At 36.6% G+C, this 23,786-nt stretch overlaps 1 protein-coding gene across 1 annotated transcript in view; it reads right to left on the bottom strand.

Annotated features, from left to right (window-relative positions):
• ASZ1 (ankyrin repeat, SAM and basic leucine zipper domain containing 1) overlaps positions 1-22,571 on the bottom strand; it is a 69,203-nt gene extending 46,632 nt beyond the window's left edge. The window contains exons 1-4 of the mRNA XM_082632402.1: positions 22,464-22,571; positions 21,983-22,082; positions 18,260-18,382; positions 15,953-16,064 (exon numbers count right to left, since the gene is read on the bottom strand). Coding sequence (XP_082488528.1) covers positions 15,953-16,064; positions 18,260-18,382; positions 21,983-22,082; positions 22,464-22,568 — 440 coding nt within the window. The 5' untranslated portion in view covers positions 22,569-22,571. The remainder of the gene's footprint in view (positions 1-15,952; positions 16,065-18,259; positions 18,383-21,982; positions 22,083-22,463) is intronic.
• Between the last annotated feature and the right edge of the window lie 1,215 nt (positions 22,572-23,786).

The following is a 23,786-nucleotide window of genomic DNA, read 5'->3' on the forward strand; positions in this document are numbered from 1 at the left end:
GGGCAAGAAACTTCACCAAAGACAGGAAAAGATACTTCACCAAAGAGGATATATGGCAAATAAGCACATGAAAAGTTGTTCAACATCACTAACCATGTTGGCAAAAATTAAAGAAAAATGAAAATTAAGACCACAATAAGATATCACCACACACCTAATAAAATGGTTAAAATTAAAAATAGTAGTGGGACTTCCCTGGTGGCGCAGTGGATAAGAATCTGCCTGCCAATGCAGGGGACATGAGTTCCATCCCTGGTCCGGGAAGATCCCACATGCCACGGAGCAACTAAGCCCATGCGCCACAACTACTGAACCTGTGCTCTAGAGCCCACGAGCCACAACTACTCAGCCCGCCTGCCACAGCTACTGAAGCCCTAGAGCCTGTGCTCTGGAACAAGAGAAGCCACCGCAGTGAGAAACCCGCACACTGCAACAAGGAGTAGCCCCCACTCACCACAACTAGGGAAAGCCCGCAAGCATCAACAAAGACCCAATGCAGCCAAAAATAAATAAAAATTTAAAAAAAATGTGTCTTGGTGTGTTTCTCCTTGGATTTATCCTGTATGGGACTCTCTGCACTTCCTGGACCTGACGGACTATTTCCTTTCCCATATTAGGGAAGTTTTCAACTATAATCTCTTCAAATATTTTCTCAGTCCCTTTCTTTTTCTCTTCTGCTTCTGGGACCCCTATAATTCGAATGTCGGTGCATTTAATGTTGTCCCAGAGGTCTCTGAGATTGTCCTTAATTCTTTTCATTCTTTTTTCTTTATTTTGGTCTGTGGTAGTTATTTCTACTATTTTATCTTCCAGGTCAGTTATCCGTTCTTTTGCCTCAGTTATTCTGCTACTGATTCCTTCTAGAGAATTTTTAATTTCATTTATTGTGTTGTCCATCATTGTTTGTTTGCTCTTTAGTTCTTCTAGGTCCTTGTTAAACATTTCTTGTATTTTTTCCATTCTATTTCCAAGATTTTGGATCATGTTTACTATCATTACTCTGAATTCTTTTTCAGGTAGACTTCCTACTTCCTAGATTTGTTTGATCTGGTGGGTTTTTACCTTGCTCCTTCATCTGCTGTGTGTTCCTCTATCTTCTCATTTTGCTTAACTTACTGTGTCTGGGGTCTCCTGTTCGCAGGCTGCAGGTTCATAGTTCCCATTGTTTTTGGTGTCTGCCCCCAGTGGCTAAGGTTGGTTCAGTGGGTTGTGTAGGCTTCCTGGTGGAGGGGACTAGTGTCTGTGTTCTGGTAGATGAAGCTGGATCTTGTCTTTGTGGTGGGCAGGACCACGTCCAGTGGTGTGTTTTGGGGTGTCTGTGACCTTATTATGATTTTAGGTAGCCTCTCTGCTAATGGGTGGGGTTGTGTTCCTGTCTTGCTAGTTGTTTCGCATAGGGTTTCCAGCACTGTAGCTTGCTGGTCGTTGAGTGGAGCTCGGTCTTAGCTTTGAGATGGAGATCTCTGGGAGAGCTTTCGCCATTTGATATTACATGGAGCCAGGAGGTCTCTGGTGGACCAATATCCTGAACTCAGCTCTCCCACCTCAGAGGCACAGGCCTGACACCCGGCCAGCATACCAAGACCCTGTCAGCCACACTTTTGGGAATTCTGAGGTCTTCTGCCAGCATTCAGTAGGTGTTCTGTAGGAGTTGTTCCACATGTAGATGTATTTCTGATAGTATTTGTGGGAAGCAAGGTGATCCCCACATCTTACTCCTCTGCTATCCTAAAGATCTCTGGAGGCGGCCTGGGGCAGATTTTCCCAGAGGGGTTGGACTCCTAAGAGGCAACAACACAGGAGCTAATTGCTTCCCTCTAACATCGCACTCGATCCACCTCAAGCTCTCCCTCTCCAAGTCTTCAGCCTGCTGGGATCTTCAGGAAAAGTGTTCCAAGATCCAGTAAATTTTTGACTAAATAAAGGTCCTTATAATTGCACAATTCCACAGAGACATATTAAGAGGAGATATTAAGCTTTCCCAGCATGAATGGATTCACTTCTATATATTCATGAAGTTATTGCTATAACACTGGAATGTGGGAAAGTTGTCCAAAAGGAAATATAATTGTAGCACTATGCTTCCTATTAATGAAAACATCATCTATATTTGTATACAAGGTAGTATAATGAAAAAATATATTAATTCTTTATATCTGATGCTTCACTTGCATCAGGAATCATCCTTCTCTTAAAATTCTTTAGCACAGGCCATTAATATATAGAAAGTAACTTATTCTGGTGGGAATATGCTGAAACAGAGTATATTTAAGTAAGAAAAAAATTTTAATTTTTGAAAGCTATGAAATCATGAGAGAAAATTTTTAATGTTATTTTTTCACTATTCACTTTTCCCAGGACTTCTAATATCACTGGACATTCCTGAATACAGAAAGTACAAACTAAGATAAAACTACTAAAATATGTAAGTAACAAATTACTATATTTCATTGGATCTAAGGTATCATCAATTTTAGGAAGCATACTAATCTCAGAGATGCTAATATGTGAAACAATATGTATCATAAAACATGAAATATGGTTGGGTTTTATTTCAAATTAATTTTTTGTGAAAATGTATCTGGTGATCTAAACATAATCAATTACAAAGTTCAAAGAGAGACTTCTGAAGAGGATGGATTATAATTTCTAATCACAAAGCATTTGAAATAATTATATTCACTACCTGGGTAATCTTTTTGAGAAGTGTTAGGCAAACTCCAGATTAACTTTTAAAAATTCATTCTTTTTTTTTTTTTTTGCGGTACACGGGCCTCTCACTGTTGCGGCCTCTCCCGTTGCGGAGCACAGGCTCCGGACACGCAGGCTCAGCGGCCATGGCTCACGGGCCCAGCCGCTCCGCGGCATGTGGGATCCTCCCGGACCAGGGTGCGAACCTGTGTCCCCTGCGTCGGCAGGCGGACTCTCAACCACTGCGCCACCAGGGAAGCCCTAAAAAATTCATTCTTTTAGCAGAACAGAGTTAAAAGACTAACTGTTAAAGTCAGTAATGTACTTGACATTCCCATTTAGACAGCATCCTATATCTCTTCTCTCTTTCTTGCTAAGCTACAAGAAAGGTAGTTTATATCCATTCTTTCCACATCCCCAACTCTCATTTATTCCTGACCCACCACAATAATAATCTAGATTTTTTTCCTATTGAAATACATAATCATTTTAATGTTTAGTCATTACAGATAAGAATTAATATACTCATGCATTTATGTGTATTTTATTAAAATGATAAATGTTTAAAGAAAAATGTACCTATACTTATTTAGTTTTATAAAGCAATCAGAAACATTTTCGAAATTATGGTGCTCATAACACAGCACAGGAAACATTCCCAATTTAAGTAAATGTAACATTTGGTAAGCACCAGAACTATCAAATGGCAGCATGTTAAGTACTTTCATATTCATTATCTTGTTTTAATTCTCATAGTCATCCTGCTAGTTAGCCAGATATCATATCTCTCAATGAGAGAAGAAACTGAGCCTCAAAGATTTTAAAAAGACTTAATAGTAATATTAGCTTTGATAAGTCATCGAGGTAGTATTTGGACCCAGATTTTCAGGCTCTAAGTCATGCTTCATACTTTCTGTGGTATAAATGGATTAATATATTAATTATTTCACAAATGATATGTTTCAGTTAAGTTTTATAAATAGATAAATGATTATTCTATATCAAATATATTAAATTCAATAAAAAACTTGACATGATGAATTGAGCGATTGGGATTGACATGTATACACTGATGTGTATAAAACTGATGACTAATAAGAACCTGCTGTATAAAAAAATAAAATAAAATTCAAAAATTCAAAAAAAACCCTAATACTAAAAAAACCAAAAACAAACAAAAAAACTTGACAAATACCACATGAAAGAATTGTGAAGGAGCTGAAAAATACATATGGTGCCATGGTAATCAAGTGGCTTACAGTAAAATCAAGACTTTCATATATTAAACAATGGGAGAACAAAGAGAAAAACACACGACATGTATAAAAATGTGCTAAACAAGATAATCACCCACCCAAAATCATAGCTTATGAATAAAAAGCACTCTTGTGGGTTGTAATAACATAGGGAAGCTTAACAGACTATTAATCTGGCCCTCGAAGGCATAATGTGAATGCACAATAAGGGGAGGAGAGGACATTCCAAATTGAAGAATAACAAAAGCAAAAACAAAGAGGCAGGAATGATTATGTATCTGAGGAACATCGCTGAAATTGTATAAATAAAATAAAAGTTAGATATTAGGGAGTAGCAGAAATAGGTGGATCAAACTATGGAGAGTTTTGGATTTCACCTAATAGACAAAAGGAAGTGTGTTCTACAGGTAACAGCATATAGGACTGACTAAAGCACAGAAATAATGCAGTTAGAAATATCAGTTAGGAGGGTATTAAAGTTGCCCCTAAGGTGGGATGATAAATATCAAAACTGCAATAACTTTAAGAGATATTACAAAGTAAGAACAAATTATACATAAAAATGAATGGCAAAGTCTGAGATAAATATCAGTTTTTCTTGGTATAAATTTATGTCCAAAATTCAAAATTAACTATTGCTTTAAGCATACAGTAGAAAGGAAATACAATTATTATGGCCATGAAGAAAATACATTTAGGGTGACGTGGTAAATCATGAGGGCCTTGTATCAGTGGTAGATGGTATGTTATTTTTACAGAACAGAAAGTTGGAAATCAAGTGTTTAAGCCTTTGAATGTACCAAAGGTTTGGTAAGGGAATTTACAAGTTTGATGTGAACAGGATCCACCATTGGGAATGTATTTATATTCCCTGTCTTGTCTAGGGAATATAAATCATCCAATATTGCTGTTTCTCCTTCTGTGAACACTTCCTTACTCCCTTGAAGTTAGATATGACCATGTGACCATACTTAAATAGAAGAAATGGCATGGGTCTCTTCCAGGTGGAAGCTTTAGTAGCCAGCACACAATATACCATTCGTGCCAGACACAAGTAAGACAAAGTCAAGTCAGAATTTGAAAGGACTTTGTTCCTGTTTTTTTCCAGTCTTGGTTTCTGTGTATGTGTTTTGAGAGATGAGTGTCAAGTGCTTTCATTAGCTAGCTTTTCTCACCTCTATGCTCTCCATTCTGTGCTTTCAAAAGGACCAAGCAGATTTCCACATATATGAATAGCAATATTAATCCTATGCCCTGTATATGCAAGGTAACACTAAGATATTTGTCACCTTTTGCATACATGGGAAACTGATGACAAAGATAAGATCAGCTCCTATATGCAGATAAAGAAAAGACAGGTAAATGAAAAGATGAGTATAGGATATGGACAGGCAATTTATAAAAAAAAAAGAAAATCACAAAATAACAATTTCTAGTAATATTTTCTAAATAAGTTATTTAAAAAATTTTTTTCTGAAAATATTCTTGTGACTTCGGCCTATGTTTTCAGAGCAAAGATATGTCATATCATTACTTACAACTAGAACACAAGTTAATATTTTAATTGAAAATTACACCTCAATCTACCAAACTGTTCCACTGACATTTACAACTAAATTTATATTGTGATAAAGAAAGCAACATTTTTCCCAGAGTATTTTCTGTATAGGCGGTAACACTGAACAAGTTAACAATCACACAATGATTACGTCAAAACCTTGGACATTAGTTAATGTGTGCTGTCTTATCAATGGTAATAAAACATCTATTAAAAATAAAGTGCCACATCATTTTACAAAACCCTTATCTCATGACTAAGCGATGTGAATATAACAAACTCCCCTGCCAGAAAAATTGCCTACTAAATGTAAAGAAAATATATATTTTTTTAATATAAGAAAATGTTTTAGCAAACTGGGGGAAAAACACACAAGTCCTCAAAACAGAAATGTTAATTATATATACTTTTTAAAGGCTTATTATTACTCAAACAATAAAAATATCAACCGCAAATTTAAGGCTAGATTGAAGAGGGTTTCAAATTTTATCATGTATCCAATAGTCTAATATAGACCTTTTAGACTTTAATAATTTACAATATCATCTGTTACTGCATTATCAATATAAAAAAATTAAGAATGATAAAATCCATACTATGGCACAGCTGCCAAGTTCCAATCAGTTTAGTCACAGGCCACCTTGTTTTCAGAGCTAAATACAATTATGCTGAATTAAGGTGATAATATTTTTCTGTTCACATACTTCCCTTTGCAATCTGTGGACTTTTCAAGTAAGAACATTCAAGTACCAACAATTATTTAGGGAAAGAGAGGAAAAAACCCAAAGATACAAGGCAAATTTAAGACGTGTTTTGCAACAATTAGAAAAGACATGCTGTTTAAACTGTTTGTCTTGAAAAATCCTCAACCTAGACAAGACAGGGAATATAAATACATTCCCAATGGTGGATCCTGTTCACATCAAACTTGTAAATTCCCTTACCAAACCTTTGGTACATTCAAAGGCTTAAACACTTGATTGCCAACTTTCTGTTCTGTAAAAATAACACACCATCTACCACTGAGCAGTAAGGATTATATTAGATAACATATTTAAGAGCAATTAACACAGTGCCTGGTACACAGGAAACATTGAATAAATGTTTCATTAAAAAACAAAATAAAAAACCTAACCCCAGAAACAAATTCTAAAGCTAAAATAAATAAATAAGTATTAAATTGTTGTATTTGCTAGACACGGTACACTAAGTATTGTCAGTGGTAAGATCCAAGAGAAACATAAAACGTGATTTGTGTTAATTTAAAAATGGTTTTTAAGTTGTCAGTTTTTTTTCCATTAGTCCTATAAGAAGGAAAATAAAAAGAATTTTTAAAATTAAGAAAAACTAATAAAAGAACAAGGTAGACCTATATGTACTCACACTTAACTGATCATTAAATAATAAATCAATGCTGTTTTCAACAAGATTTTTAAAAGTCTGCAAGGAATACAAAGAGTTAAAGAGATAACAGAAGACATATAAATAAAACAATTAAAAAATTTAGAAGATGCTGATTTCTACTTCCAGTAATGGCAAGCTAAATTTGGATCAAAATTGTGAAGGCTTTTAAAATAGCTAGATAAAATTTCTTTTTTAATTTCTTAGAGACTGAAAAAGATATCAAAGAACTACTAATTGAAGTGGCAAAAACCCAAAGAGGTAAATAAACAGTTGCTTTTGCCTTGAGGACATCTGGCAGTGCATAAGAACACAGTGAGAAACTGAGCTGTGGCTTTGGTGGCTTCAAACTTCAAGATGAACAAAATTCAAAGCACTGGGCCTATACAAAGTAGAGAGTTTACTAAACCATACTCACTAAACCATACTCAAGACACATTAATCTGGGATTCTAAGTATCTTTAGGGTAAGGATGAAACAAATAAACCAGCTCTTTAGGTTTAATTTACATCACCGAAACGGTCCAGGGAACTTCAACCGCTTGAACTTAGATTACATGAGTCCTGGACTGATAGTGCCCTAGGCACCTTTAAGAAATATACAAAATCCTCTCTGATGGATCATCCGAGGCCTCATATTATTCCAACAAGTAAGTTTTAAAATCTAATGACTAGCACCTAGTCATGAGTGAGAAGCATAAGAAACTACTGCTAACAGAGACAAACCCACAAAGATCCCAAATACTGTAACTGTTACATCTAGACTATATGTTTACCATATTAAAGAAGTTTTATTTAGAGCCTGAAAATATTTTCAGGGAACAAGAAGCTATAAACTTCTTTATAACACTTAATAATACTTTATAACTTCTTTATAACACTGCCAATTTTAAAAAGAATCAAACAGAATTTCTAGAAATAAAAAAATAACTGAAATTATGAACTCAATTGATGAGTTTAACAATAAATTAGAAGCAAGTGAAATGAGATTCAGTGACCTAAAAGGCAGATTAGAAGCTATTACCCAGAATGTGGCACAGTGAAACAAAAAGATGGAGAATAAAGAAGACAGACACTGAGGATACAGTGAGGTCTAACAGATATACAATCAGAGAACCAGAAAGAGAGAAAAGAACAGGGCAGAGGTAATATTTAAAGAGATAATGGATGAGACTTCTGCAGAACTGAGGCCCCAACCCCACATTTAGAAGCTTGTCATAATAATGCTTGAAGTGGCAGATGGAGATACCTTAATAATACCTACCACATTAAAATGGTGTTTTGTTCATTAGCCATTTCCAAGATGAAACAGAGAAATGTTAGAAGAAACTAAGAAAAATTTGCCAAAATACATGGACACCTAGGAATCAAATGTACTAGCAGATTTGAAAGTCTACTTTGCGTACAAAATTTGGGAACAACATAAAACTTCAAAGCAGATGAGAGTTGTTATTTTAAATAACCTTTATCTAATAAATATGAATATTATTAAACGTTCACCATAACAATGAACTAGAATGGCTAAGGAAGTAAAAGAAACCCTGAAAATGATATAAGAGCAATTAGTGGTATTGATGTTCAGCACACATACACAAATGGCTTGCTGAACCAAATCAAACAACGATCACCAATAAGCATTCAGCAGGTAAAACAAAGAAGCAGACAGTCACAGCTATCTGAAGAACTGACAAGATGCTCGTCTATTTAGTTTAACTCACAGCTCAATCTAGAAAAGCAGGCATCGCTCAAAAAGACTGCAAAGCTTCAAATACCTGGGGCAAACGTTTAGTCAAAAAATACACTAAACTGTACAATTAAAAATGGATAAAATGGCAAATTTCATGTTATAAATATTTTACCACAATTTTAAAAATTAAAAAAAAGGGGGAGCAATAGGTAGGACTTAATAGTTTAAACTTTAGAGGAAAAGACACAGGAATCTGGGGAGAGTTGAAGAAAGGGGTGAGATCAAAAAACACTGTGGAAAGACAAGCTAAGGGACTGGCTACAGGTGCTTGGACCTAATACCAGGAGCTGCTAGGGATACAGAATCATGCACTATGTTGTCTTCACTCATGCTGCCTTAGCACAGAGCAAGCCATAATATGCTTTCAATTCTGCCTACTTAAGTATTTTAACAATTTCACAGTCTTTTGAATATACTATTCTGTCTTTTCTTTCAATTTCCAAGCCAATCAATTTTCTGCCTGATTGAGTCAGCTATTTTTGTCAGGCCATAAAGACTTCATCACGTCTCTTTAAATTAGTACAGAATTTCCATACAATGGAAACTCAGCAATAAAAAGGAATGTTACAATGTTATAATAACAAAGTGGATCAGCTATATGTATACATATATCCCCATATCCCCTCCCTCTTACATCTCCCTCCCACCCTCCTTATCCCACCCCTCTAGGTGGTCACAAAGCACCCAGCTGATCTCCCCGATCTCCCAGCTGCTTCCCACTAGCTATCGATTTTACATTTCGTAGCATATATATGTTAATGCTACTCTCTCACTTCATCCCAGCTTACCCTTCCCCCTCCCGGTGTCCTCAAGTCCATTCTCTACATCTGTGTCTTTATTTCTGTCCTAACTCTAGGTTCATCAGAAGCTTTTTTATTTTTTAGATTCCATATATATGTGTTAGCATACGGTATTTGTTTTTCTCTTCCTTACTTCACTCTGTATGACAGACTCTAGGTCCATCCACCTCACTACAAATAACTCAATTTCATTTCTTTTTATGGCTAATATTCCATTGTATATATGTGTCACATCTTCTTTATTCATTCATCTGTCAATGGACACTTATGTTGCTTCTATGTCCTGGCTGTTGTAAATAGAGCTGCAATGAACATTGTGGTACATGACTCTTTTTGAATTATGGTTTTCGCATGGTATATGCCCAGTAGTGGGATTGCTGGGTCATATGGTAGTTCTATTTGTAGTTTTTTAAGGAACCTCCATACTGTTCTCCGTAGTGGCTGTATCAATTTACATTCCCACCAGCAGTGCAAGAGGGTTCAAAAAGGGACAAATTTTTTTTTTTTTTTTGCGGTATGTGGGCCTCTCACTGTTGTGGCCTCTCCCGTTGCGGAGCACAGGCTCCGGACGCGCAGGCTCAGCAGCCATGGCTTATGGGCCTAGCCGCTCTGCGGCATGTGGGATCTTCCCAGACCGGGGCACGAACCCGTGTCCCCTGCATCGGCAGGCGGACTCTCAACCACTGCGCCACCAGGGAAGCCCAGGAACAAATTTTTGATACACACAACATGGATGAATCTTTAAAACGTTATCCTGAGTGAAAATATTCTGTATAATTATATTTATGTAACATTTTAGAATAGCAAAAAATAATTTATAGTGATAGATATAAGTTCCAGGGACTTTCCTGGTGGTCCAGTGGTAAAGAATCCGCCTTCCAATGCAGGGGACATGGATTTAATCACTGGTCAGGCAACTAAGCCCGCATGCCACAACTGCTGAGCTCAGGCACCTCAGCAAGAGAGCCCACATGCAGCAAACTACAGAGCCCATGCACCCTGGAGCCTGAGTGCCACAAGTAGAGAGAGAAAACCCACACGCCACAAGTAGAGAGAAGCTCGCTCTGCAACAAAGAGCCTGCATGCCTCAAAGAAAAGCCCACCTGCCACAAATAAGACCCAACGCAGCAAAAAAATAAAGAAGAATAAGTAAGTTCCACTTACTGGGACTGGGGAGGGGCATGAAGGAACTTTCTGGGATGACAGAAATGTTCCATGTTGAGGTGTGAGTTACACAGTTTGTCAAAACTGATCCAACTGTATACTGAAAATCTGAATATTTCACTGTATGTAAATTACATACAATAAAAAACTTTACTGTAGAATTTCCTCAGTACCATTCAGCAAGACCTCTAGTTAATTAAGTATAGGGAATTCAACAGTTTCTTCTTAACTTTTATTCTTCTATTCACTTGTAGTGCAAACAGAACCAAGTGGTACATTTAGGTGATTCACTTCCATTATAAGGTCTAGAATTATTTTCCTGCTTCTAATACTGGTAAAACCCTCCTTTTCTTTTTTCCATATTCTATGCAAACTAAGACTGTCTTTTATGTTATATCCATAGAATACAGAAGGGCTTCCATGCTACATTATATATCAAAAATGAGACTTCTGTCTTCTAGATTAGAGGCTGATCTCTAAAGACTCTTCTGTTACTTTAACTTCATGAAACAAGACTACTGATCTCATATTAGTTAAAAAAAAAAAGTAGTTACAGGTCAACTTCCTTTGCAACTGGCAAGCATATGACCGTCAAGCTTTCACAAAAACTATCCATGTATGTTTTATGGCTGACTCTTCCCCCCTCTTTTTCTTGAGAGGTAATTTCTGTCAGCAGAAGAACTGTTCAAGAAAACAGGCTATGTCAACAGCTTGAAAGTAAATTCATCTAAACATGTTTTAACTGAACAGGAGTTCCCTCACATATCCCTTATATTTTCTGGCATTTTGTACATGAGACTAAAACTCCCATCTTCTAATAGGTTTCAGTTTTTGCCACTGATAATGAATTACCTATAAAATTCCCCCAAATCTCACTGCACTCTCCTGTGTGCTGAGATATTTTTCTTTACACTGCCAGCATGCTATCCCTGTTAAAATGTTAAAATGACTTTTAACAATAAAAGTCATTTTGCTGACATTCCATAAAATCACCAGTTAAGTTCAGTTAAGAGGCTTTTAAAAAAATATTCTAGGCGTAGTAAAGTGCCTCCATTCATAAAATTAAACATCCAAGATTAGATTGAGACAATTTCATACTGCTGCACATCTAAAATAGGTCGACACATACTACAAAAAAAGGAAATTACAGACCAGTATCACTGATGAATATAGATGTAAAAATCCTCAACAAAATACTAGCAAACAGAATCCAACAATACATTAAAAGGATTGTACACCATGATCCAGTGGGATTTATCCCAGGCATGCAAGGATCCTTCAATATACGCAAATTAATCAATGTGATACACCATATTAACAAACTGAAGAATAAAAACCATATGATCATCTCAGTAGATGCAGAAAAAGCTTTTGACAAAATTCAACACCCATTTATGATAAAAACTCTCCAGAAAGTGGGCATAGAGGGAACCTACCTCAAAATAATAAAGGCCATATATGACAAACCCACAGCAAACATCATTCTCAATGGTGAAAAACTGAAAGCATTTCCTCTAAGATCAGGAACAAGACAAGGATATCCACTCTCACCACTGTTATTCAACATAGTTTTGGAAGTCCTAGCCACAGCAGTCAGAGAAGAAAAGAAATAAAAGGAATACAAATAGGAAAAGAAGTGGTAAAACTGTCACTGTTTGCAAGTTTTGGAAGTCCTAGCCACAGCAGTCAGAGAAAAAAAGAAATAAGAGGAATACAAATAGGAAAAGAAGAGGTAAAACTGTCACTGTTTGCAGATGACATGATACTATACATAGAGAATGCTAAAGAAGCCATCAGAAAAGCACTAGAGCTAATCATTCAATTTGGTAAAGTTGCAGGATACAAAATTAACGCACAGAAATCTCTTGCATTCCTATACACTAATGATGAAAAATCTAAAAGAGAAATTAAGGAAACACTCCCATTTACCACTGCAACAAAAAGAATAAAATACCTAGGAATAAACCTACCTAGGGAGACAAAAGACCTGTATGCAGAAAACTATAAGACACTGATGAAAGAAATTAAAGATGATACAAACAGATGGAGAGATATACAATGTTCTTGGATTGGAAGAAAAAATATTGTGAAAATGACTATACTACCCAAAGCAATCTACAGATTCAATGCAATCCCTATCAAATTACCAATGGCATTTTTTTACAGAACTAGAACAAAAAATCTTAAAATTTGTATGGAGATACAAAAGACCCCAAATAGCCAAAGCAGTCTTGAGGGAAAAAAACAGAGGTGGAGGAATCAGACTCCCTCACTTCAGACTATACTACAAAGCTACAGTAATCAAGACAATATGGTACTGGCACAAAAACAGAAGCATAGATCAATGGAACAAGATAGAAAGCCCAGAGAGAAACACATGCACCTATGGTCAACTAATCTATGACAAAGGAGGCAAGAATATACAATGGAGAAAAGACAGTCTCTTCAATAAGTGGTGCTGGGAAAACTAGACAGCTACATGTAAAAGAATGAAATTAGAACACTCCCTAACACCATACACAAAAATAAACTCAAAATGGAATCGAGACCTAAATGTAAGACCGGACACTATAAAACTCTTAGAGGAAAACATAGGAAGAACACTCTTTGGCATAAATCACAGCAAGATCTTTTTTGATCCACCTCCTAGAGTAATGGAAATAAAAACAGAAATAAACAAATGGGACCTAATGAAACTTCAAAGCTTTTGCACAGCAAAGGAAACCATAAACAAGATGAAAAGACAACCCTCAGAATGGGATAAAATAGTTGCAAATGAATCAACGGACAAAGGATTAATCTCCAAAATATATAAACAGCTCATGCTGCTCAACATTAAAGAAACAAAAAACCCAATCCAAAAATGGGCAGAAGACCTAGATAGACATTTCTCCAAAGAAGACATACAGATGGCCAAGAAGCACATGAAAAGCTGCTCAACATCACTAATTATTAGAGAAATGCAAATTAAAACTACAATGGGGTATTACCTTGCACCAGTTAGAATGGGCATCATCAGAAAATCTGCAAACAACAAATGCTGGAGAGGGTTTGTTTCTCCAGAAAAGGGAACCCTCTTGTACTGTGGTGGGAATGTAAATTGATTCAGCCACTATGGAGAACAGTATGGAGGTTCCTTAAAAAACGAAAAATAGAATTACCATATGACCCAGCAATCCCACTCCTGGGCATATACCCAGAGAAAACCATAATTCAAAAAGACACATGCACCCCAATGTTCATTGCAGCACTATTTACAATAGCCAGGTCATGGAAGCAACCTAAATGCCCATCGACACACGAATGGATAAAGAAGATGTGGTACATATATACAATGGGATATTACTCAGCTATAAAAAGGAACGAAATTGAGTCATTTGTTGAGACGTGGATGGATCTAGAGACTGTCATACAGAGTGAAGTAAGTCAGAAAGAGAAAAACAAATATCGTATATTAACGCTGTATGTGGAACCTAGAAAAATGGTACAGATGAACCAGTTTGCAGGGCAGAAGTTGAGACACAGACATAGAGAACAAATGTATGGACACCAAGGGGGAAAGCCGTGGGGGGGTGCGCATGGTGGTGTGCTGAATTGGGCCATTGGGATTGACATGTATATACTGATGTGTATAAAATTGATGACAAGTAAGAACCTGCTGTATGAAAAAATAAATAAAATAAAATTCAACAGTTAAAAAAAATTACAGCACCTGTTGAAGTTTACTTCAGTAAGGTATCCTGGAGTTCCTAATTTCAAGGTACAATCAGATTCAAGAGGTATACCTAACTAGGGATTATACTGTAAATGACAGAATAAAAGTTCCTCTGAATTGATTTGCTAAGAAGTCGCAGGTAGTTTCTTTCCCAGTTCTTTTAAAATATTTATTTGTTAAATACTGATTATCCACTCCATAAGCTTTGACTTTTCTCACACTAGATTTTTCAACCTTGGCACTTCTGACATTTTGGGATGGGCAATTCTTTGTTTTGAGGAGCTGTCCTACACATTGTAGGATGTTTAGTAGCATCCCTGGCCTCTATCCATAAGATGCCAGTAGTGTCTCCCAGATGTGACAATCAAAAATGTCTCCAGGGACTTCCCTGGTGGCACAGTGGTTAAGAATCCACCTGGCAATGCAGGGGACACGGTTCGAGCCCTGGGCCGGGAAGATGCCACAGAGCAGCTAAGCCCGTGTGCCACAGCTACTGAGCCTGCGCTCTAGAGCCCGCATGCTGGAACTATTGAGCCTGCGTGCTGCAACTACTGAAGCCCGTGTGTGTAGAGCCCATGCTTTGCAACAAGAGAAGCCACCGCAATGAGAAGCCCGCGCCCCTCCATGAAGAGTAGCCCCCATTTGCCACAACTACAGAAAGCCCGCGTGCAGCAATGAAGACCCAATGCAGCCACAAAAAAAAAAAGTCTCCAGGCTTTGCCAAAAATCCACTGGAAGACCAAATAGACCTTGCTTGAACCACTCTACTAAATCAAAATCTCTGCCTCAGAAAAGATCTGGGAATTATCTACAGCTGTACAGTACCTTCCATAGCTGCTATACAGGTCACAGAAACTAAGCTAAATTAGAAAACTACTTCTAGAGTAAAGCCTAGTTACTTCTATATATCAGGCATTATAATTCTGTTCACACTAGACATTTTCTATTGGATAGGCTACTTCCCTCTTGCTTCATTTTGAAGATTAAATAAAACAGAAAGAGCTTTAATAGGAAGTTGGAGCCAGACAAGAAGGAAGTCAGTGATAGAAATTTGAAACAATCTGATTCCTTTTTTTTTATTATTGACATTTTAACAGATGCAAGATACATTCACTGCTTGTCTTCTATGCATCTAGGCACTATTACATATATATTACAGTTAACTGGAAAAGTCTTGGGAAAATGGAAACATTTTGATATATTATTTTGGAATTCATAGTATCTGTGTAAATTGTTTAGTGGGTCTGTGTTTTATAGAGAGAATACTAAGAGGCTTTACTATTATAGCTCAATTATCATATTCTTTTGGGTGTGTAATTCAAAGGAAAATGATTCCGTTTATTGTCGTACTTTCCCTCTCATTCAACTTCTTAGGACATTCCTCTGAATATTAAAAATTGAAAGACTACTTTAATGACATGCCCTTCCTTTGATATTCTTATACAATTGGAACCATGACCTTATGACTTATTTTCATTCATCAGCTATATGGCCAAGTAAACACACACTGCTCATGATGTTTAAAAAATCATGCTGTCAAGTGTTTAACATAATCAAACAAAAGGCTGATAATCAAAGAAAAGTATCTTCATCATTTTTGAACAAATGGTAAGGTTCTTACCTACAAGCAACATTTGGATCAGCATTTCTTGAAAGTAGTAGCTCTACACACTTCAAGATCTGTTCCTCTGAGCCATAAGCAGAACATGCAGTTATCAAAATAGTTTGCTTATCTATAGTGAAAGGAAAGGTGAGGAAAACCCCACACACATCAGAAAGTATCTAATTAACTTCTTTTATCATTCAAAAGATTCTAAATATTTATTGCATTCTTAAAATTCTATAACCTATTTCCAAATCTCTTGTTCTTAGCAGATAACTTTGTATTCCTTCACCAAAAAATGAGCTCAGGGATGAACTATCAATTTCCAAAGTATACCTATAATTCATTTACTAATTTCCTTTCCCTATTCTCTTTTCTTCAAGAGAAAAGGAAAGTGGTTCAGAGCATGGGCTCTGTGCAGATTTACTGCCTGGAGTTGAATAGTTTTTGGTTGATTAAAGTATGCCTTGAGAAGGACACTCCATAATTAATGATCAAGTGATCAATCCAAGAAGAAGATATAACAATTATAAATATTATGCACCCAACATAGGAGCACCTCAATACATAAGGCAACTGCTAACAGCTATAGAAGAGGAAATAGACAGTAACACAATAAAAAAAAAAAAAAAGTATGCCTTGAACACATGGTTAAAAAACAATGATTGATATTCTCTGATTTCACTTCTTTAGTTCTCAGTCATTTGACCACTCACTGAAATCTGGCTTATGCCCAAACCATCCTACTGAAGATGTCCTAACTGCTACATGTATTGGTTTCTTTTTAGTCCTTTTCTACTTGATCTCTCTTAGCCCATCCCACTTCCTAAAACTCTTCTTCCCTTGGCTTCTATGGCATCAGTGGAGATCAGGGTAAATTAAAAACCCAAACAAAACAAAAAACAATTCTCAAGTAAGAATTGGGGAATTAAAAATAGGTCATGCCAGTTATGGTTTACATTTGTGGTTCAATATTGACCAAATATAGAAATATAGATTCTGGTCCCAGTTCTGTCACTGATAAACTGTGATTCCAGTGATATCTTAGTAGACCTAACTTACATATAAGAAGCTAAAGCCTGCCCTCTACCTGAGGGGGCCTGTGGGATACATAAAATAATTTATGTGAACATGCTGGGCAAAATATAGTGTTTTATAATTGAAAGGTATTCCTCTTATTACAAGAAGCAGAGAAAGAAAACTATTAATCAGTTTTTTGAGCACAACATTTTATACACTTTCAAAAATCTCATTTCTAAGTATAGCTTTCATTGGGAGATTTTTTTTTTCTTTTTAGGCCACGCCATGTGCCATGTGGGATCTTAGTTCCCTGACCAGGGATCGAACCTGTGCCCCCTGCATTGGGAGAGCAGTCTTAACCACTGGACCACCAGGGAAGTCCCTGGGTGATATTTTTCTTTTTTTCCCCTGGGTGATACTTTTAAATGACATAATAAGAAAAACCTACCACAGCAGCAGATTAAACATAAAATTGTCAATAAGACAAGAATTTATATAAAATATATAAATGAGAAAAAAATAGAAATGATTTTACAAATATCTAATGTAGTACAAAATTAATATGAAAATTAATTCTAAAATGAAACCTATACCTGAATTACAAAATGAATTGTCTATTGGAAACATGTAAAAAATAATCAGCAATTCAATATAATAATTAAATAGCATTTGCACATAAACTCTTATTCTTCAAAAGCAATCAAAGCACTACTGACAAAGACAGAAACAAATGGATTTAATAAATTATCTTTGAAACAACTCTATGTGATATAATTCAGAGTTGAGTTGTAAATTCCAAAGACTGATTTTCAAGCAATTTTCCACTAAATTATCAGCTTTTCAGTGTTTTCTTTCAATGCATTTTACCTTAAAAATAATCAAAACTCTCTAGCATAGAAGTTAAAGGTATATAGTAAGAACACAACCATTTATAACGATAATATAAATGGAATCTACTTCTTTGGATAGAAGGTTTTTCAAAATATCTATGGTTTCTAATTTGTTTTTTTATGTTGTTTATATAACTAATAGGAAGATTTTTTTAAAAAAACTAATTTTTTTCACTTTGCATAATAGCTGCTTGGGAATCAAGAAAATCACAGTAAAAATAATCAGTTAAGTTACCTCAAATATCTTAACCTTATTACGGTTTTTTTCAAGAGCAAAGGTTTATTTTAAAGTGAATATATGAAAACAAAGCATGGAAAGTATATATCACCACCCCCAAACAGAATATAATTAAGCTTCTAAACGAGAAATATACAAAGTACATTTTCACATATTTAAATATTTAAAACATCTTACCCTTATCAAAGCTTGCATTAGCACCTCTGTCCAAAAGAACCTGAAGCAGCGCTACGTTGGAAACACTGGCAGCATACATAAGGGGAGTCCACCCATAGCGAAAGCTGAACTCTACACTGATGCCTGTCAATATAAAGACAAGGTTTTAAAACCTCCCCCACCAAAAAAAAAAATCACTGTCACCTTAATATTTTTTAAGTACTTCACATAGTGACATACACTGTGTACTTTATAATGGAAGGGAATTTCTTGGTAATAATGGCTTCAGAAAAATTGAAAATAATTATATATGAACTTTGATTAAAAAGCTAACTTCAGTTTCACTATAGTTCACTTCAGTTTCACTATTTTCCAAGAGATTGAATCTGTCAAATATTTTTTCATATAATATATATTTATATTAGAACAGGTTTTTACATGCTTCCTTTTTCTCTCTAGGGCAGTTGGAAAAAGTTTCACAGATAAAACATGTCTTTTTAGTTAGAATATTATCATACATCTCTATGGTGGCAAACACCAAATATATTCCTTATTAAAACTCCTTTACCTTCCTTCCCAACGCAAAAGTTAACCATGGGTTACTGGCCAAACATAAGGTTAAAAAGGTAGGTTAGGGTTAAGAAATGTAGACTATACTTTGTGATCCAGGGATTTACATCATTATACTCATATTATAAAGAAAATGTAGGTACCATTGCTGAGAGTGGGATAGGAGGCAGGGAGAACCGGTTATGAGGCTGGAAGTCCATGCAAAAGTCAGAGCAAGGGCAGCAGAGAAAAAGAAGAAGAAACACAAAAGGACATTTCAAAGGCAGGGTTATTGGAATTTAAAATTACTTTGAGGAAGAGGAGTGTTGGAAAAGAACAAATAGAAAATAACTATCAAGTTCTGCTTTGGACAAATGAATGAAACAGTGAGCTAGAATAAGGAGAGGCACAGAAGAGATATCAGGCCTGAGGAGCAGGATAAAGTTTTAAATAGCCACCATCCAGAATGAGACAGGAAGGGATGGATAGTAACTGTTAAGAAACGATGAGAGCCAGCTGACCTTAAAATCCTCAAACCAATCATTAACGGTACAAATCCCTGAAGTCATCTGATCCCCACCCCCCCACCCCCCCACCCCCCCCCATAGCACTGATTAGTTTAGTCACACAAAAAAGAAAAAAAAATGGTTGAACTAATCTAGATTTGGATCTAAGACTGGGGAGGAGCATAGAAGATATGATACAAGGACAAGATTATAAAAAGGCAGTGAACATAACCCATTAAATTTATGTAAAGCCTTTGCTATAAAGAGATCAAGATATAAGTGGCAAACTCTCTCTTCAACCTAAGAAATATCTGCTAATCTTAAGAAAAGAAAAAAAAAAAACGTTTTTCTGTTTCAAAGAAGGAAAACTTGTATGTGAAAACCACTGAATATAGGCTTCCTTACATATACCTTACAATTTACAGGTTGTAGTCTCTGGCTCTAAAGTGTTCCATCTGCAAAGATGAAGGTCATATCACTGAAGGAATGCAGACTTGTTAGGGAGAACTCACTTTTTTTCTGTAGGAACACTAAGTTACTGAAAGACTATATTTGTCAAATTCCCAGCTGTCTAACTTTAATTGAAAAAAGGTGCATGATAATTCCTAGGAGAAAACAACAGAAAACTGTCTTAGTACATATATATATACTGCTGACCCAACCTGTCTTCTCTAACAAATTTTCCTCTTTAAATTGCTGCAACTGAAAGCATATGAATGAGATCAGAGAAAAGATCATTTTGTTTTCTCATTATTCTTTCCTTACTGACCTTACTGCTCAAACTGTGACAGCAAAAGTAAAAAGGAAAAGATGTGAAGATAAGGCTAAGCAAATGTGGCATTTTAGTATAAAAATTCTTAATAATCATCACCTCTAAGCTCAAAAAAGTAAATTAGTAAGCACGTATTACGTTCTAAGCATACTGCAAAAAAGATAAGTTTAAAAGGATTGACAATATATTTTTATAGCTCAACAACATTCAAAATAACACTGACTTGTTTGGGGGTATATACATATAGTAAAAGTATAAAGACGTACATAGGAATAATAAATACCAACTATAGGAGAGTGGTAATCTCCAGGGGGAAAAAGATAAGTCGCCATACATTTTTGAATGTCTAAAATATTTAATAATTTAAAGAGAACTGAAAATGTTAGTGCATAGCAGAAGAACAAAAACCAAAGACTGCTAAAAATGGCTGACTCAAAAGGAGGTTTCATTTTTTTAAATTAAACTTCCAACTGGTGCAGGAATATGTATGGCTTTGAAAGGCAAAAAAGTAAAAATATTTTTTAAAGTGTTAAATAATGACATCTGGAAGGAAATCAGGAAATACTAAAACAAGAGTTACGTGTGAAAATGAGACTTCAGGGGTAATATGGGTGAAAGTGGGGACAAAGGTGTTTCTCTACTTATACCTATTTGTTATTGTTTTTTTAAAAGGAAGTTAAAATTTTTTTTGTAATTAAAGACAAATTTTAAAAGGCTGACGAAATACTTTACCAGTAGGCTCAAGTCCTTTCAAGAGCCTCTAACACTTCATTGCACCTAGTCCCACTACTCCCAAGGCAAACTCGCTTTTCTAAAACAAATTTCTGCCTATTCCATCCCATCCAACACTATGCACACTCCTGCATGTGTTCATATCCTAGTATTAGGCCTCTTTCAATTATTCCAATTTGATTCAATTTAATTTTTTAATTACAAATTCAAGTTCCATCGTCCACAGTCACACGATCCTTCTTACTTGTTACAACAGCTAATATTTATATAATGCCTATATGTTCTAAGACCCATATATAGTCTCTCATTTTAATCCCCACCCCCAAAAAAAACCCTTTGATACAATGCATCCCAGTTTTTAAAAGGGGGTAATTGAAGTTTAGGAAGTTTCCTAACTTGGTCAAGATTACAGAGCCATCAAGTGGCAGGGCTAATAATCAAACCCAGAACTGTACTGTTTCCAAAATGATTTACTTTCCACTAAATCGTGCATCTCTAGCATAGAAGAAAAACATTTTGCTATGTACAATTTTGTATGTGAACGTTTTGTATTTACAGGTAGACAGTAGATGCTTGTTACTCCTTTGATAATTTCAGTCATTATCAACAACTCACATTTCCATGTCAAGGTAATTTTAAAAAATAATATTTAATTTAATACACAGAAAAATGTCATGGGACCCAAGACAGAATTATAATGTTTTTATAAAGAAATAGATGCTCTGGAAGTTCAAATGACTTTCCCAAGGAAGCACACTGAGTAGGCGATAGGCTGGAAGAGGTATCCAGATAGATTCCTAGTTCATTCACACACTGACACAACCAACACAGGCAAAGAACATAACTAAAATGTACATAACTAGAAACAATTCTTGAGAAACACATAATAATAATTATAGACAAGTAAATGCTGAGCAAAGTAAGTAAGGATTATCAAAGTGGGGTAGGATTAGTCAGACTAGACCTTTTGAAGGAGGTGGAAGAACTGATGGGCGGTGTCAGTGTGGCATTCCAAATTTGTGTTAGAGGAAGAAAATAAGGCAGAGAGAACTGAGTCAAGTAAGACATGTAGGACATTTGAGATACTAACATTCACTGTGCTTCCATTAGAAAAACTCAAACCTTTTAAAATAAGGAATCCTTGTGAACAACTGTGTTAGGTTGAAACTGTCCCTTAATTCTCACCAGAATCCAGGAGCTCCTCGACCAATGAAACATCTCCTGTGGTCAAAGCTTTCTTAAATGTTTCATGCTTTTCTTCAATGGGTAACGGTCCTTTTAATTTCTAAAAAAGCAGAAAGTTAAAAAATTTTCCTGTTACACATACTTTCATTTCCACTGCATCGGGAAACAATAATGATCGGGTTTTGGTACATCTTTTTTGGGGGGGTGGGGGTGGGAAGAGGCAACATCCAAAGTTTGTGACTAACTCATAACTAAAATTATCTTGGGGTTATGATGGGTCCAAACCTAAGTAAAGAGCTACATCGACAACCTAAAGAAGCGCATTTGATGGAAAGCACAGTAGGGAAACTGCGATTGGTTTGGAGTCCAAAAGCCTGTATTTACACTGGAAAAAAGTTAGGGAAACAGGCGAGGAAGTAAGAGGTTTCATGGCCAGGGAAGGCCGATCCAGGTGCGGCCAAGACAAGTCCTCCTTCGCTACCTGAGCTGCCCGGTCGAGATACCCAATCTCCCAGCCGTCATCCTCGCTCTCGCTACTCTCGCCTCCACCGGCCACTGCCGGACCGCGCAGGGGGCCCGCCGCCATGCCCGCCGCCCAGGTCACAGACTCGGCCGCACGCACGCACGCACGCCCGCCTGCTCCCTCTGCGCCTGCGCAAGGGGGAGCGCGTAAGGCTGCGCGGGAAGGCTGTGCGGGCAAGCGCGACGCGCTAGCGTTGGGGCCTTGGGCCCTCGGGCGCAGGCGCGTGAGCGCGCGCAGCGCCCCGGGTCCCTTCCCGCCAGTCGTTAAGCCCTTGGGAGAGGAAAAATGGCCCGTGTGGCGGGGCGAGCGGAGCTGACCTCCTGGCCAGTGCTTCCAATACCTTTCGGGGGTCTTACCCTACATTCTTTTTAGGGTATTTGTTTAATGAAATTCTTGCTCTTTAAGGAATGCCCTACTTGTGGCGGGAGCAGAATGGGGATTTAAATGACGCGTAAGACTAGGCTTTCGCTTCCATTCCCTTTACCTGTCCCCTGCCAAATCCACTGTCAAACGTGCGTCCCCTGGCCAGTGCTGTTGGTCAGAATACCTCCCTGAGGAACATCACCCATACGTTCAAGGAGCCGGCAGATAAATGGGAGCCGACAAAGGAACCAGGAGAATTCTTCCTTTAAATTTCATGTGATCTCGGATCTCATCGTAGATTTAGAAATTTCGGAACATCAGACACTCCCCAGATGGGTAGTGTAGATGCCTTAAAGGAAATAATCGAGAAAGGGGAGGAGTGGGGAAGAGAGTGCATCAAAACAGCTGGGAAGAAGAAATGATTTAAACTTTCGGAAAGTAAACAATACAAACAACTCCAGGTGAAAGCGGCCCGAACTCACTTTTCTGCATCTATTCCAGCTTCTAGATGAAATATTGGTAACACAGTGATTATCTTTTCCACCAGAGGAAAGTAGACCTATCAACGAGTAGGGCACATGTATGTACCTAAAGATAATTTTAAAAGAATGTAGCCACGCACCATTCTTAGAAAGGTTTACAATATTTTTTTTCCCTTAAGGGGTCTTTGGTGTAAGATTTTGAAATTATTTACTTCAGAGATTTTCACAGATAAGTATTTTTAAGTAGTGTGGTTATTTGGGGGCAAAGTCTGTCTTTCTAAATGCATTCATTCCATAAATGTTATGGATCACTGAGCATAGCCAGGCATAACTAAGTTAGGGGAGACAACATCAAAGACAAACCAAGCTGCCTCATGAAACTAACATTTTAACGAATAAAGACAGTAAGCAAGTAAACAAACAGGATTATTGCAGA

This window comes from Mesoplodon mirus (assembly GCF_964341445.2).
Source record: "Mesoplodon mirus genome assembly, chromosome: 9".
Taxonomy (NCBI): Eukaryota; Metazoa; Chordata; class Mammalia; order Artiodactyla; family Ziphiidae; genus Mesoplodon; species Mesoplodon mirus.